At 36.0% G+C, this 16,729-nt stretch overlaps 4 protein-coding genes across 5 annotated transcripts; 1 reads left to right on the top strand and 3 right to left on the bottom strand.

The window, feature by feature from the left end:
• Positions 1 to 16: 16 nt before the first annotated feature.
• On the bottom strand, positions 17 to 7,681 carry LOC106359570. Of its 2 annotated transcripts, XM_048738626.1 has the most exons (11): positions 6,717 to 7,681; positions 6,499 to 6,531; positions 3,627 to 6,372; positions 3,271 to 3,538; positions 3,036 to 3,150; positions 2,842 to 2,966; positions 2,617 to 2,698; positions 2,410 to 2,521; positions 2,166 to 2,329; positions 1,977 to 2,097; positions 17 to 1,857 (listed from the first exon to the last, which is right to left on the bottom strand). In XM_048738626.1, the coding sequence occupies exons 3-11, from the start codon at positions 4,101 to 4,103 to the stop codon at positions 1,573 to 1,575; spliced, it is 1,749 nt and encodes a 582-aa protein (XP_048594583.1). In that variant the 5' UTR covers positions 4,104 to 6,372; positions 6,499 to 6,531; positions 6,717 to 7,681; the 3' UTR covers positions 17 to 1,572. The 2 variants fall into 2 exon arrangements, with proteins under 2 accessions (XP_048594583.1, XP_013654700.3); XM_013799246.3 differs by having other exon boundaries at positions 3,627 to 7,681.
• Positions 7,682 to 10,906: 3,225 nt separating this feature from the next.
• On the top strand, positions 10,907 to 12,318 carry LOC106360613 (non-specific lipid transfer protein GPI-anchored 25). The gene is made up of 3 exons (XM_013800235.3): positions 10,907 to 11,727; positions 11,805 to 11,861; positions 11,929 to 12,318. Exons 1-3 carry the CDS (start codon positions 11,361 to 11,363, stop codon positions 12,132 to 12,134), a joined length of 630 nt encoding a protein of 209 aa, XP_013655689.1. The 5' UTR covers positions 10,907 to 11,360; the 3' UTR covers positions 12,135 to 12,318.
• LOC106360612 (proteasome subunit beta type-2-A-like) lies at positions 12,190 to 13,725 on the bottom strand. The gene is made up of 3 exons (XM_013800234.3): positions 13,476 to 13,725; positions 13,270 to 13,393; positions 12,190 to 12,652 (listed from the first exon to the last, which is right to left on the bottom strand). Exons 1-3 carry the CDS (start codon positions 13,631 to 13,633, stop codon positions 12,320 to 12,322), a joined length of 615 nt encoding a protein of 204 aa, XP_013655688.2. The 5' UTR covers positions 13,634 to 13,725; the 3' UTR covers positions 12,190 to 12,319.
• A 907-nt stretch (positions 13,726 to 14,632) lies between these two features.
• Positions 14,633 to 16,400, bottom strand: LOC106359569 (protein IQ-DOMAIN 19-like). Its single transcript, XM_013799245.3, has 3 exons — positions 15,882 to 16,400; positions 15,575 to 15,793; positions 14,633 to 15,480 (listed from the first exon to the last, which is right to left on the bottom strand). The coding sequence occupies exons 1-3, from the start codon at positions 16,221 to 16,223 to the stop codon at positions 14,935 to 14,937; spliced, it is 1,107 nt and encodes a 368-aa protein (XP_013654699.1). The 5' UTR covers positions 16,224 to 16,400; the 3' UTR covers positions 14,633 to 14,934.
• Between the last annotated feature and the right edge of the window lie 329 nt (positions 16,401 to 16,729).

Below are 16,729 nucleotides of genomic sequence, written 5' to 3'. Positions count from 1 at the left end.
ACGCATGAACTATCACTTGGCCTTAATTTTGTCGTATATTTGTTGTTCTCATTACATATTACACTCCATTAACTCGATGTCAAAGTTAAGCGTCCACATGGATCTAACATTTGAATAGTATATTATTTGTTTGATGCATCTGGATCTACTTTGTTCCGCTTCCACCCAAAAAGCATTCATAAACTAATGCACGCTATGTTTGTTCATATTATAACACTGCTAACATGCATCATGGAAACCTGAAACTCGGCAGAAAATAACACATCAGTTACGTCCGAGTAAAGCAAGATCGATTATCTTCTCAAACGGCGGAATGCGCCGGGGACAAGAAAGACGTCAACTGTTAGTAAGAGTAATTTTGAATTTACAGCTATCCACAAAACACAATTACAAGCCTCCCCCCAAAAAAATCACACTGAATTTAATAAATTAGTGTAAATTTATACAATTTACAGTAAAATTCAGTTTGTTATGACTTGGTCAACATTGAACCATATATATTAACAAAACATCATATGCTTCATAAACAATCTTTATAGCAAATAATACATCAAATAGTTATGGTTTTCTATTATTTTCTATTATTTTTTAAGGTTTAGCCTAAATTTTGGTGGTCAAAAAAGGAAACAATTACGGAATTCATTATTTTCAAATTTTTGTTGATGTGAGTTTGAAGAAACATAAAAAACCAAACTTCAATATATTTTTCTCAAATATAATAATACATAAATATATAACCTAACATGTTATTTATAAATATTAAACAGTAACAATTAATATCATATTTTTATGCTACTTGCATTTTCTTGAAAAAATAATAAATTGGCTTTTCTTTTTCGAAAAGCTTAAATTATAAATTAAGAAGAAATATATTACAAATCTATTAAATTCAAGAAAAGAAAATATTGTGAACAAAGTAAAATATTTATATTTTTATAAATTGTTTTGATATAGTGACAAATATATAATTTCTAAAAAAGTAGTAAAATTTGCAGTAAAAATAGTGAAAACTATAATTAAAATAAACTAAAAATTCTATTAAAATTTAAAATATATTTGTATTAATTTGTTCATTTGCTTACCCGCCCGTAGGGCGGATCCGACCCTAGTAATTTGTTAAAAGTTATGAAAAATATATTTACACATTTTCATAGGATCAATATTCCTTTAAAAGTATTTATTCAATTTTTCGATTATATCATTAAATTTTACCATATAGGACTGAAAAAGTTTGAGTTAATTATTTTTTAAAATAAAATATATATTGTAAAATTTTTAACAATTTTTAATAAAAAATGTTTAATTTTTTTTCAAATATGTAAGAAGTACTTCAATTTCTTTAGAAGCTTATGCTCCTAATCCTGTTACTATTGAAAGTTCATAATAGGATAAGTAAATTGACTTAAGGGATCGTAAAAACCATAAATTGAAAATTGTATTCAAGCAACTTAAACATAAAAGAAAAAAGTCTGAAACTTGAAATGAAAAAAGCAAAGTCATTCAGAAAGCATAAAACAGAACTCAAACTGCAGCAAAAACAATTACTGCATAGGAGGAGAGCTTGAAGCTATATCAGCCACTCTTGCACCGCTTGGCCTCACTTGACTCGAGCATCTCAGCTGCTTTTCTAGCCCTATCACCCGTAGAGTTTCCTAGACCACTGGAAGCACCAGGTTCCTCGGATGTTGCTGGAACAGTAGTTGCTAGTGGGAGAATCTTGGTAACAGTTATGGTCTGAGTCTTGCCTGACAAATTGTGATCCGAGACTTTGACGATGAATTTGCGAGTCTGCCCTATCGTGTCAAGTAAAGCTTGCGGGATCGGCACACAATGATCAGCTCCAACTCCTTCATTAGACTAATAACCAAGCAATATGTACGTTAGATCAACTACTACTTCCTCTCGGAATCCAAGAATAGGTGATGGTCAGCAGTAACAGAATTATGCATACGATGTATAATCAGGTAGGAAATTACCTCATAATAAGTAGCAACCAATTCTGCAGCATGTTTTCCACTCAACTCCTTCCCAGCATCGCCAAGAATAACAAAAGCTGCTTGCTCACTCTTATCATAAACTGATATCTTTGTGAGGTACCTATGAGAAATCAAGATTAGCTACCAGCGCTGATAAAACATATATCAAACTATGATCACAACACTTACTGAGGAACGCCTGTGACCTCATTCTTTACACATTTCTTATTGTTGCAAATCAGAGAGGTAGGACCTTTGAAAGCCTTGCTATTACATCCACCGCAAGAAATGTAATACCAAGGAGAACCACGGACAACATCATCTATAGTCGCAGTGCATTCAAACCAAGCGACCTTCATCGCGGAAATTAAAATAAACCTCGTTAGTTCCCAAACATATGCAAACGAATGTAAAAACATAAAAAATATTGTACCTTTGAAGTTTCTTGCTTGATGTAGGCGAATAGCTCCTCAAGAGTCACTGCCTCAGGCTTAGTGACAACCTCAGCAGCAACCCTATTGGCAATTTCTGCATTAGAACTCAACCTGATGCAAATAAGCCATAAGTATGTTAGATAATAAGCTGCATGAGATGTGACATCAACAGACGAATGCTAATAACTGCATACACAAATACATACCATTCGAGATAGTCCTTGGTAGGCTGCACGTCGGAATCCATGAACACTCGAGATGAAGACATAGAAGTGATAGCAAGGGTTCCTGTTAATAACATATGAGTGAATGTGATTAACCGTAATATAGCATGTGACTGCTCACCTAACAATAAAAGTTTACTTAAGTAGTTTTAAATAATTTCTATAAGCTCTGAATAGGAACATGATGTTATAAAGTGGAATGCTAACCTCCAAGATGCTTAGGGTTCACTGTGGTGACCAGAAGAACGCTTGGAGTCCCTCCATAAGATTTGAATTTCTGGCAGAACTCGGATGCAGCTTGGTCCCATAGATAGAGCTTCAACACTGGTCCGCTACAGAAGACGAAATCATGTGTTAATAATAACACAAAACGAAAGAGGCTAAGAACTGGAGAAACATACTCAAGTGACTGAACATGAACACACAGATGCCGCTTCTCTGATATATCAGCTTCGTCAAGAACAATGTGGTCAGTGATAGTTTGCCCACTCACCAGCTTCATATGGCCAACAAAGTCTGATATAACAAAATAATAAACCGTATACATCAAACTTATACTATATTTATATAACAAACCCGTATATAATTATACTCTCATATTCTAACAAACGTATCTATAAGTTCAACATGGCTTACCATAGAGATCACCCTTGGAGTCACAGTTGGCCCTAAACTCATCGTAGCTGTGGAACCTGAACCGATCTACTAGAAAGAAAAACGGAGGATTCTCAAGAACCGACAAAGAAGAATTCCAAGAGAATGAGACGGTGGCGCTATGATCAGCAACCCGATACTGATATTTGCTTCTGGATCCGAAAAAGTTGGTCAACTTATAGACGGAACCAGCTGAGAGTTCAAATGTTCCTACACGACCAGCCGGAACAAAACCCTGAATAACAGTTCCCTGTCGATAAATCCAAATCATCAATTATTTAAAACATTATCTCAGTCGTGCAAATCCAAAAAAAGAAACTTTAAAACCCTAAAAAAACCTCTTCGTCGATAAGGAGAATCTCTTGACCAATGAGAACTTTGGTATTTGGATTTCGAGCCTCCCAGAGGTGAATCAATCGGAACCTCATCTCGGCTTCGTGTGGCCCCAGTGAAACATCCCTGAACAACATCACTTGTTCACCATGAGCGGATGAGAGACCGCTGGAAGCTACAGGGTTCATCGGGTTGGCGGTTGCAACAGACGCATGCGCGCTAGGTTTCATCACAGTCGCAGAGGAAGCAATAGACTTCCCGTTTCGCTTAGCAGACACAGAGGAGACGACGATCTTCTGGCTAGACGCGGGCTCGGTGAAGGACGGAGAGTTACGGATCGCAGACTTTCCGTTTGGCTCAGCGGACGCAGCAGAGACGGCGGTCTTCTTGCTGGACGGACGTTCGGTGGAGGACGAAGAGTTACGGGTAGGCTTCATCGGGATGAGTATTTGAGAGAATTTTGATAACGCTAATGGAGGCATGAGATCAGAGAAGAGATTTATAAATAGGCAAATAGAGAAGAAGACGAAAAGAATCCATTAAATGAGTTAAAGGAATGCTTGATGAGGTTTGATTAGAAAATATGGTGGCGAATTTACTCGTGGAAACGGATTTGGAGAGGTGAGAAACGGCAGAGATAGAAGTCGAAAGGTATGTGACGACGCTGTTAGGGATACACATACAACGCGGAACTCACCCGGGCCTAATTCAGAAAAGCCCAAACCATTATAATAAACAAAAAAGCACAACAAAAAACGGGCCGAGAATACGTACCCAAACCATAATAAACTCGTGCATGACGTGGCCGTTTGGTGCAATATGACTGGTGGAATTTACCATCCGACGTGGACACCTCCATAGAGCCTGATATTCTGCTTTTAGTATAGTTTTGATAGCATTGAAGTTCATCAAATCATCAGCAGTGAATATTTTTATGTTATTTAATATTTGATGGGAGATTTTGTAATCTTCAGGGTAAGTTTTGTATCAGAATTCATTTTTGCAAAACTTGATAGTATTGTCCTGGTGTGTGTATATGTTTGAAACAAAGCGTGAAATCTTGCCTTCTCTTCCGGAATTCCAAAGGATAAAATTGGCTTAGATGGTCAGGAACAAAGCAGATGAAACTGCCGTCTATAGGCTTATTCTATATTTGCCGGCAAGTCGTTCTTATCGAATATCATGGCTACAATTTCTAGTGTCAGGGGGAAAGTAGAAGGGTGGCCTTACATACGCCTTATTCGTTCTGTTCGTCTAGTATAGGATGAGCCTTACAAATCTCTAGAACCGGCCCAAAAGTTCAAAAGTTAAGTTTGTGTTACTATGAGATTTGATAACCTAAAATACATGTGTTGCTTGCTATGTATTACATTCAAGAGATAAAGCCGTTTGTAAATGACGAGGAGGTTCTACTCCAAACCCCGCAATCCCCTAGGTCCCAAACATCAGGCGTTTCACCGGTCTGCTTCCGGATCTAAACCCAAAATTTATAGATTGATTTATGTTTGTCTAGTGTTATTTATGTCAATTTATGTCCTAGAAAGCAGGGCCGTGCCTGAAAAAAATTGGCCCTGAAGCAAAAAAATATATTTTTGGCCCTTTATTTTCGGAAAATAGAAAAAAGTTTGAAAATTGCTTCATCATGGCTCGAACGCACTACCTTGAGATCACATCATAAGATTCAAACCAATAGAACTGCGGTCGTAATAATTGGCCCTATAAATTATAATACTTGTCCGGGCCTGAAGCACATGCTTTATTAGCTTGTATTCAGGCCCGGCCCTGCTAGAAAGTAATGTTTATTGCCTAAAGCCAGCAGATACAACACACTCTTTGTCAATATCACTCAGAAAGTAGGGATTGATAAAGCACAAAATACATTACACAACACCACAATATATTATTTCATATTCTTTTTTTTTTTTTTGAAAGAATTTTAAATTTTATTCACTTCAAAAAACCTTTATACAACCTAATGCTATTTATAAGTTGAAAAAGAAAAGCCTATATGGAAATTTTTTGAAGGTATAAAGATCATCTACTTCCAAACCACATCTCCATAGCCTTCTCATGTATATTGCCCCTTCTCCTTCTCAAAGAGGAGATTCTATTTCTAATGAGCTTGTCCAAAAAAATGATGAGTCTAGCAGGGGAATGAGGAGCCTCTCCCACTCGTCGCGTGTTTCTTTCATGCCATAGGGCGTAGGCTGTGGCTTGAAAGCAATATCGAAAGAGAAAAGTTGCAGTTCTATCTTGCAGACCAGTAACCAATCTCTGAAGCAGAACAGACCATCGTACCGGCAGAGTAGTACTGATCAGACCACGAACTGTACCACGCCAAACTTCCCCAGAGAATGAGTATTCAAAGAATAAGTGGTCCCTCGACTCTGTAGCAGAGTTGCAGAGCCAGCATGTTGAAACTGCTTGAGGATTCCACCTGAAAAGTCTGTCTCCTGTGGCTAATCTATCATGAGCAGCTAACCAAGTCAGGAAAGAAAATTTAGGGGTTGCCTCCTTAAACCAAATGCCTTTAAACCATAAAACTGGTGGTGCTTGCACACGGGTTATTATTTCATATTCAACAGAGACTAGTAAAGAATATGCCTAAGAGGACAAAAGCTTTGTGGTTTCTGAAGAAAAGGTTAGTATTTTTTGAGTAGATAATGTAGGAAGCTGCGGAAAGAATGGCGAGAAGAAGGAATGAGAACTTGATAGAACTCCTATCAGACGACGACCCTGCTCTTGGACCTTCTTTTGATCCATTTCCATGTTGTATTCATCGATAGTGTCAAAAATATATATGATTAGGTTCCATAAAGATTATCAAAACTGGTTATTTATTTATTTATTTATTTTATATGCAACTTGGCCCTTTACCTGAAGTGTTTTATGATCCTGCAGGCGAATTATCTGAAGGACCACATGAAAATAATGAACTCATAATGCGTTAGAGACAAAAAGACAGCGACAATATGAATCTAGTAGAAAGTGATTCCCCCAAAACAGAGTCTTTTTTTTTTTTTTTTTTGAACACACCCCAAAACAGAGTCTATTCTTAGCATTTCAGCGACTAGCAAGAGGAGTTTGAACATTACAAGCTTTAGGCAACGCAAGAGCTTGTGTTTGGTTAACATTTATCCCAACCTGTGAACTTCCACCTTTGACAACCTACAAACACTCAGGAGATGGCCTAACAACATTAGCCAACTGATTGCAACATTGCTGAGAAGGAGTAGAAGAGTTCCCAGTGATGTAGCCTAGACAGTACGGCGCCATGCTTATAAGAACATTTGTGCAGTCAGATTGAGCAGAAACCGTCATTGTGGACCAGATCACTGCCACTGAAACTGTAAGCAGCAGTAAACACATTCCATTTTTCATATTTTCTTTGTGGTTTTCTGAGAATCTCTTAAAGAGTTCGTTATCAGTTGCTGAGTTTAGTGGTTTGTGTTGGAGTGTTTTGAGAGCAACTAAAATAAATAAGGAAGTGATGACCGTAGAATAAGATGAAAATAAGGAGGTAGCTTGATCTGGATGACCAACTTTTGCAACACCATTTTGGCGAAATTGAGTTGTGATTAACAATTAACCGAGACTTCTGTGAAAGAATCTTACGGCCCGTTTGTTTCTCCATCTGGATGAGTCATTTGAATGAAGATGAGAGTTTTGTTTGTTTAGATACTAAAAGTGCAACTCATTCAGATAGATCATCCGGATGACTTTTAGAAATTTAGGCTTAATTTGAAAGTATATTCAGCTGAACCAATTTGGATCACTTAAATGGAGATGGTTCATTCAAAATGGTATAATGTCTATTATGCCCCTAATGTAATTCACAAATTATAAACTTGAACATAATATCACTTCTGTCACATACGAAAACTGATAAAACTACAAAAACACGTTTCCCGCAAAAACCTAAAAACTATTTTCTCACGCCAAAATCCCAAAAACGCATTTTCCCGCCAAAATTGCAAAAATTTATTTTTTCGCAAAAACCGAAAAACGTGTTTTCATACCAAAATCACAAAAACAAGTTTTCACGCCAACACCCCAAAACACATTTTTCCGCCAAAACACAAAAATACGTTTTTCCGCCAAAATTGCAAAAACATGTTTTTCCGCCAAAACAAAAAAAAAAAAATTTCCCGCTAAAATCGAAAAACGTGTTTTCCAGCTAAAACCAAAAAACTCATTTTCCCGCCAAAACTGAAAAACGCGTTTTTCCACCAAAACCGAAAAATCTCATTTTTTCCGCCAAAACCGAAAAATCTCGTTATCCCGCCAAAAACCGAAAAATGCGTTTTCCCACCAAAACCAAAAAGTTTCATTTTCCCGCCAAAACCGCAAAAACATGTTTTCCCGCCAAAACCGCAAAAACGCGTTTTTCGCCAAAACCGCAAAAAATGTGTTTCTTTCCAAAACCGCAAAAAACGTATTTTACTGTCAAAAATGTGTTTTTTTCCGCCAAACCGGCAAAAATGTGTTTTCTCGCCAAAACCTAAAATTTGTATTTTCCCGCCAAAACCGAAAAATCTCGTTTTTCCCGCCATAACCGAAAAATCTTGTTTTCCCGCCCAAACCAAAAAATGTGTTTTCCCGCTAAAACAAAAAAATCTTTTTTTTCCCGTCCAAACCGCAAAAAGAAAACTCGTTAATTTTGAAATAATTCTAATGTAAATATATTAAACTAAATAATTAAATGTGATATAGTTAAAATTAATATCAAACATATGATTAAATCGACACAAGTATATTTTGGTAATTTGTTTACTAAACTCATTTGAATGGAAATGAAAATAAAGAAACAAACATAAAATCCATTTAGATGATTCATCTAGATGATATATGTGGATGGACAAACAAATAATCACAAAAATCTGAATGGATCATCTGAATAAATCATACAAATAAATCATTTGAATGGAGATGACAAATGGTGAAACAAACAGCCCCTTAATCGTTTTTAGTGACTGGCTGCTTGTTGACCTACCTTTCTGATTAGATAATTTTTTATTTGACTTGATTGCCAAATCCTTGCCGATTTTTAAATGAAAATAAAGAATTTGTAGAGAAATTGTTTTCTTCTTAGATATATGTTTAAACTTTGAATAACTGAATCCGGCCCAAGTTATAGACTTGTCTTACATATGATATGTATTTAGGGATTCGACCAATTTGGAAAATGCCTAGTCTTTAAACTTATGAATTATGATAGAATATTCATGATCATGCAACATTAAAATGTAAACTAGATTTTGACCCGCGTTTCGAAAGCGCGGGTTTTTTTCAGTTAATAAAAATATGATATGAAATAGTGTTTTGATTAAAATATACATTATTTAGTTATAAATTCATATGATATAGATGATGTTTTGTTTAAAATTATATAATTTTATCAATTTTTTCTATTTGATATTTTATAGAGAAAAAGACTAGGATAGCACTAAACCAAGTTTTTGTTCCCAAAGTAGTACTCAAGGCTCAAAGTCACAAAAATAAGTTTCATTAAAGAGGTAAATATACATTTATACCCCTTGGGTTAATTAATCCAAACCTTAGTATTTAGAGTTAAGGGGTGGAGTTTTAGAATTAGGGTTTAAAATTTTATAAAACAAATACTAAAATAAAAAATAAAAATTTTAAAAACAGTTTCAAAAAGTATTTTAAAATTATAAAAAGAAAATTTGAAAAAAAAAAAATTTCAAAAAAACAATTTCAAAAAAAAAATTATAAAATTTTCGAATCTGAAAACATATAATCTGAAACTATAAAAAAAATTTCTTTTTTTCATTTTTTTTATTTTTTATTTTTATTTTTATTTATTTTTGTTTATTTATTTAATTTTAAACCAAGGGTATTAGGGATATTTTACCCTTTAATGAATGTCATTTTTGTGACTTTCTCCTTCTAATGTCATTTTTGAGACATAAACTTCAAAATGTGCTATTATTGACAATTACCCTATTTTATATGTAAACTCTTATGTCACAACATCATCTTTATATTTTGTAAGAGTTACATTGGTTGAGTTAATGAGATACAAGATTTACTTGGCATATTTTAGACTAATTTAATAGTATTTCAAGGGGTTTTAATAACGTTTACCAATATTTTCATATTCGACCCAAATCCACGGACGAACTTGCAAATATGGTGATTCATATATATAATTTAGTTCAGATTTAGTTAAAACCCGATATTTAAAAACTATAACCCGTTAAACTCCTAAAATTCTTCATTATTGGTTTATCCGATAAAAACCCATATAAATTTGATGATATTTGTTTTTAAAATGATTAACCTTTTATATATTTTTAATAGTACATAAATTTGAATAAACTATATGATTTGTTTTCTTTTATAATTTTGATAATACCTTTACTATATCATTTAAATTTAATGAAGAAAATGGTGATAGAAAACTAAAATTTATTGTTAAAAATATCTTTTAGATATCTTTTTCTGAAATATTAAATAATGTGTTAGGTTACGGCATATATTTTGGTAGTTATCTGAAAATATTTCTTTTATTTTAAGATTTTGTTCGCCTAATATTTTGGTTGTTACTATTTTGAAGAGCTAAAAATATTAACCTAATATGGTAAAGGATTCCGAAAATTCTGGTATAAATGTACCCGTGATATTTTTTTATAGATTTCATTTTACTATGTTTGGTTTATATTAAGAAAATATTTAGTAAATAAATACTGAGAATAGAAAAGTATATTCTCAAATGCGCAGTTGATGATTTTGAACTTTAATATATTCAATTTAATCTGCTACAATTATATTTTTAATTGTAAAGATCATTCTCAGATGTGGAAGACATGAACATACCTCAGAGAACTTGTTTTAAGGTTTTATCATGTCCACTTGAATAGTTTGCTCCACCAAAATCCTTTTCTAATGTAGTATGTTTGTCAATTGTCATCTACATTAGAGCTCTAATATAAGGAAAAATTAATATGCCATGTAAGCAAATAGTGCATGAGAATGATGTAATTCAAACTATAACTATGAATCAATCTAAATCCTGTTGCAGAATTCTAAAAGAATGTAGTTGCAAGTCTGAAATCATCGAACATAAATACATTAATAAAGAAAATTGGTGATATATTGACAATTTTAAAAAACTGATCATACTATGATATTAGGTGAACTTTGATATTTGACTATGATGTTATTTCGGTTTCATGTATCATATTAGTCTTCTGAATTAGAATAGAGACAAATTAAAAAAATTATTGGAATACATATGTATTACGGGGACAAATGTTATATGTACCAATAACTGTTGAACGAAAATATGGGTAACAATAGCAGATTACATATAACGTATAAAAGTATTATTGAATAATGCTATTATAGAACTTGATTGTTTATAATAAGTTAAGTTAAAAATGAAAAGGTCCAACAACTTTATACAAGTAGATTTTTTAAGACTCCTTTATAGATTATTAGCTTTGATACTCCATCTGAACCCGAAATTAGGTTAATCTTCACACGTGTACGCATATAAGTGGCAGATCACTGCCAACTCAGAGCCTCTCAACAAACCAAAACCTGCTTCGTCCCGGTAAAGTCGAGCTCTAGGGGCAAATTCGTAAATACAGGGAATTATCAAGACCTCAACAAGTTGTTATTTCCCGCCACGATATCGTTACGCGAGTCTCCACTCGTCACTTTCATTAATCTCTGTAACTGACATCAAGAAGGAGCTCTCTGAAACAACGACAATGGCCGCCACCATCGTATTCATCCTCATGCTCGCGATCACCTCCTCAACCGCCGTGGCCGAGACGCAGGGACCTTCTTCTTCTCCACCGGCTCCGACTTGCTCGGAGGAGCTGGTTATGTTCTCTCCATGCATCCCTTACGTCTCGGCTCCGCCAAACAACATCTCAAAGACGCCGGATGCTCTTTGCTGCTCTGTTTTCTCCACTTCTGTTCATTCCGCCGCCGGAAAGTGCCTCTGTTATCTTCTCCGCCAGCCGATGATCCTCGGATTCCCGCTCGATCGATCTAGATTGCTTTCTCTTTCTCAGATCTGTACCGAATTCCAGAGTTCCGACGAATCTTTCGAGTCTCTTTGCTCTCCCTCAGGTTCAGTTTCGATTCTTCTAATTCAAATTGAATCGATTGTGTTGAACACTATAGGGATCTTGATCTGTGTGTTGCAGTGTCGCCTGAGCTTCCGCCGCTTCAGAGTATCCAGTTCACGTCTCCCTTTGACTACGGTATTGAAACAAAATCGATTTTGATGGGAGTTTTGGTTGAGACTGAGCTTCATTTGTATCTCTGCAGGTGATCGAGACTCTGCCTCTCCTCAATCGCTTGGCTTACCACCGGAAACCGCTAAGGATCCACCAACCTCCGATCAGTTCTCGCCTGATATTGATAACGTCTCACCACAACTCATCATTAACGGCTCTCCAATGATCAGCAACCTGTTGTTGTTTCTCACGACCATCATCATGACTTTGGCCACTTGTATCCTCACTCGCATCTGATACGATTTGTTATTACTTTCCTTCCATATACAAAAGCATAGCATGTTCTCTCTTATAAGAAAAATGTTTCCATTTCAAAGTATATAATATCATAGCATCATTATCTGGGAACTAAGCTTTTGAAGTTTCAACATAAAAAGCAAATGTAAGCTTAGTAAAAGAAAAAAAAAGCAAACATAACAGAGTTAGAGAGAAGCAGTGGTGACATCTTGTACAGACTGACGCCAAGCGTGCTCACGAGCTCCATCCTTGTCGACGATCTTGATCACAAAGTTTGGTGGCGCAATGACCAGCCTTGACCTGATCTCAAGTATGCATTTGTCGACCAACTCAATGGCTTCTTCAACTGACATGTCGCTGCGGTAGTGCCTGTCCATTGTGGAGAGAGAGAAGTATGAGCCGTAACCAAATGCTCCCTTGTCAACCTTGTGAAGAGTTGCAATGTAGTCAATGTAGTATAGAGATGCGCCTGCTTCTTTGTCGTAGCCAGCCATCAGGATGTTTACTGAGTACGGGTTCTGGAATCAAACAGAATTTAAAACGCAATGAGATATCTCAAGATGATAAGAAGAATAATTGTGGAAAAGTAATACAGTTTCTACCATTGCCATTTTCAGTTTTCATTAGCAAACTTAAGCAAAGGCTACATACATGGGCTCAGCAATGTCTAAAAGTTGAAAAAGATCACATGTCAGTTAGGCATGAGTATCTGAACTTCATAATCAAGTCACAAAATCATAGTAAACAAGCTTTTGCCTAGTCTTTGTACATTCTAATCAAAAGCCAGGATCAATTACTTATCAAGCTTGACATAAGGATACGCAACTTTGTTACTTCAATCAACCCGAAGGGTAAGTTCAGTACTAACCAATGGCTTAATCATATAAACAAGAAGATTAACTATCAAAACAGTTTCAATCCAATGGCTCAATAACACACAAGCTCGACTAAATTGTATCAAAAGAGTAAAGCAAAACCACACGAATAAGCACATTATCAATTACCTCCAACAATTTAATATCTGCTAATAATATTCCAAAACGTTACTATCTCATAAAAGCATCTAAAAGCAAAGAACTTGGACACCCTAACTCCCCCCCCTAAGCTCATAACTCAAAGTAGGAAAAGAAGTCACCTTTCTCAAAGCAGTGGCGAGCTCACCGCGAGTGAAGTTGGCAGCAGCAGCGGTAGTCAAAGGGATCCCGTTTCGGAACTGATACAGTGACACATTCTTCTGTACATACTCCGTAAACTGAACCCTATTATTATAAACATTCCCAAAAATCAAACCCAATGTACTGATTCAGAGAGATAGAGAGGCGGAGGAGGAGGAGGATTTACCGGTCACCAGGCTCCCCGCTTGCGGCTATGAGCTTGTGTGAGTCAAGGACCATGATCTTGTCCTCGTTGTTCTTGTGCACAAGTATACTGTGAACTGCCGACGTATCCGCCGCCACGATAGCGAATCCATCACCAACGAGACCGAACACGCACTCCATCTTCAGATCTGTTCGCCAATATTTCTTAGATCTTTTCCCAACTTCGATTCCTGTCACTGGAGATATAAGATCAAAGCTGACTTGAAGAACAAGACGGGTTGCTGGGGGTAATTCTACAATATAGTTAGGGGTACTTTTGACATATTACGTTACAAATAGTGTTGGAATACCTATTTTCTAAAGGACGAGGACGTAAAAGAGAGTTTAGCAAATGTTTAGGGGTTTATTTGTAAATAAACATAGACTCTGCAAGCAAACCTCTCTCGCTTTCTTCACTTGGAACCTGAGTTTGGTGATTGTTTTGAGATTAGGTGTCTATACTAGGAACTACGAAAGCTCAGGATCCTCAGAGTACGAATTTATAGGCTTGGAAGCAACCTCAAAGTTTGATGACTTCACTGATCTCATGTAAAGACCGACCATAACTTCTGGTAAAGGCATTCAATATTTGGATGTTATCTTAGCTCCCCAATAGCAATATATCCGGATTCTCTTGCAGTTTACACAGCTCTTCAATATGATTTGATGTTGTGGATATATTTGTAAAGCAGAAATAATTTATTATCCATCTCATAAACTTGAGTTTCATTTTGAATATCCTCATTGACCAAAAATAAACTGAAAAGTATAACTAAAAAGACTTTTCTTGGCCCGTGAGTTTTAAATAATTAAAACTGAACAGTATAACCTTGAGTTTCATTTCGAATATTCTTTTTTTTTTCAGAGAAGGCATAAAAATTGACTAAATGTTCTTTCACATTGACTAAATATTCTTTTTTTTACTATATTGTTTGCTGCCCTACTGAAATCGACTAAACCTGGGCTATATTCTTGCCGGATTACAGTTCCCTGATGCTGCCTCTCGTTTCAGCGCCGCACTAAAAACATAAACGTATAGAAACATGCATGGTCTGTTTGACCCCAAATTTATATAATTACTAAAGCGCAATTACGTTAGCTAATCAAATACTGATATGATACGTGGAAAAGTCTTACAAAACAATAAAATTAAAATGTCTCATTTTTCTGAAATTTTGATCATCGAGATTAGTTATTTGCTGAAGTTTTGATCATCGAGAAAACGAATCCTTCTTCAGTTACTAAGTTTGTCTTATTTCTTCCAGCAATCAAATCACTTACTAGTTTCTAAATCACACTTTTCAGTACATGTTCTCCTGAGCCTTCAAACAACACAACTAAAAAAAGAAAGAAATAAACAAAACAACACATAGACAAGAACCAGAGAGCAATAAACATAAGATTAACCTCAAGTAAAATATTTCTTGGGAAACAAGTAACGGTTACAGACTCACATCAACATGTCTGCCGTAGTTGCTGTTGGTCATAATTGTACTGGTAGATCCGCATTCACTCTCCATAAGAGAAATGTTAGATCTATCGAGCTTAATTGCCATCCACGGATGATGATGATGATGATGACTTTCCTTGCCTAACTGAGATGAAGATCTCTGCATCCTTACAGCTCTTGGGACACCGTTCCTCGGTGCTTCCATCGAAGATCTTCTCCTCCCGCTCGGCTGCTTCTCATAGATCTCAGGAGGTCTCTGCTTAGGCGCACTCTGAGACCGAGCCTTGGCTTTAGAAGACTGAGTATTGGCCATGTAATTTGGGAAGAGAGGGTAATCGTAAGAAGACAATGAATCTCCATTGTAATACTCTCTGAATCTGGAACACTGAGGACTGCTTTGTGCTGTGTTGAACGAGTTACAGTCCTCGAAATGGCTACTGTACGCTCGAGGACTCATATCTGTTATAGCAGAAGGAGCTGGAGAGTAAAACTTAGACTGAGTGTCCATTTCCACAATCTTGATGTTTTCCTCATTCTCCTGCAAAGGCAAAAACAGAGGAGTCAAAGTCAGAAACTTTGGGATCTGGGTGCTGTCAAAGATTAGATTTTGAGATCTGGGTTAGATCCATTACGTGGTAAATGTTATGGATCCGGGTTTTATGAATCGATGTTCTTGGATTTGTTGGTGAATCTCCGATCATACGAATCCTCTGTTCTCGAGCTTTGGCTTGAAGTGTAATCAATGCTTGCATACATCTAAGTGTAGCCGTTGCTTGTTTCCTTACTAAATGACCTCTCACAAGTGCTTGTAGTTTCACCAAACCTTTTAACGCTCTTAATGCTTTCCTCGCCTGCCCCCAAAAATGAACTCTTGAATAAAAATTTGAAGATAGAAAGAAACAGAGTATTTAGTAAGCTCGAGTTTGTTTTTAGTTTTACCAAATGAGAACGAAAGCAAGCTTGGATCTTCACTGCTGCAAAGTCTTCAACATCCACTGCAATCTCTGCGGCTGAAACGTTCTTGCTCTGCTCATCTTCGCTGTCCACCACAAATGGTTGTGGAGGAGGTGGCGGTTGAGGCGGTGGAGATGAATCTTTGAGGGTAGAAGCACAAGTTGGTGGCGCGGTGGCAGAAGAACGTCTAAAACTCCATCGACGTTTCTCTTTAGGAGTTCCTGGAGTCGTAGAAGTGAATCCACACTCGCTCTGATTAATCTTTTCTTTTGTTCTCTCTTTCTTTCCGGTTAAGAAATTTCGAATCCACTTGCTTGTTTTCCCCATTATATCTCAGAGAAGAAGAGATTGTATAATGTGTGTGTGTGTTTGGTTTTCAGAGGTTATAATGGGACTGACATTTTCTTATTTAAGACGTTGTACTCAAAGAACTCTTTAGATGCTTCTTTTCTTGGACAGCCTAACACCATAAGTTCCTTAACTACTCATCACTCAGTAACATTCAATTTTTTCCAGTCTTTGCATTCTCTTATTGGTTTATTTATGTTGGAAGGTATAAATTCTAATCTAATTTGTCTCTGTGTACAATTTTTTCTTTTGTGTTTTTTGGTCTGTAAACCTAAAAAGTATGGTAATATTAAAAATACATGGGCATATATGTACATAACTCGATGTAGATCTAGTCGGTTCACTCCACTCGTTACTATGAAGATATGTTATTTTATTTACATTGAGTTCTTTTTTTTAAGTATATTTGTAGGGTAATTTGGAAGAAGCAGAGGGGAAGAAGCTCCATGGCCACGATTAAGCCACTAGAATGCCAACTACACAAT

Source organism: Brassica napus, chromosome A8, assembly GCF_020379485.1.
Source record: "Brassica napus cultivar Da-Ae chromosome A8, Da-Ae, whole genome shotgun sequence".
Classification (NCBI taxonomy): domain Eukaryota; kingdom Viridiplantae; phylum Streptophyta; class Magnoliopsida; order Brassicales; family Brassicaceae; genus Brassica; species Brassica napus.
This window is presented reverse-complemented; position numbering and strand designations above follow the sequence as displayed.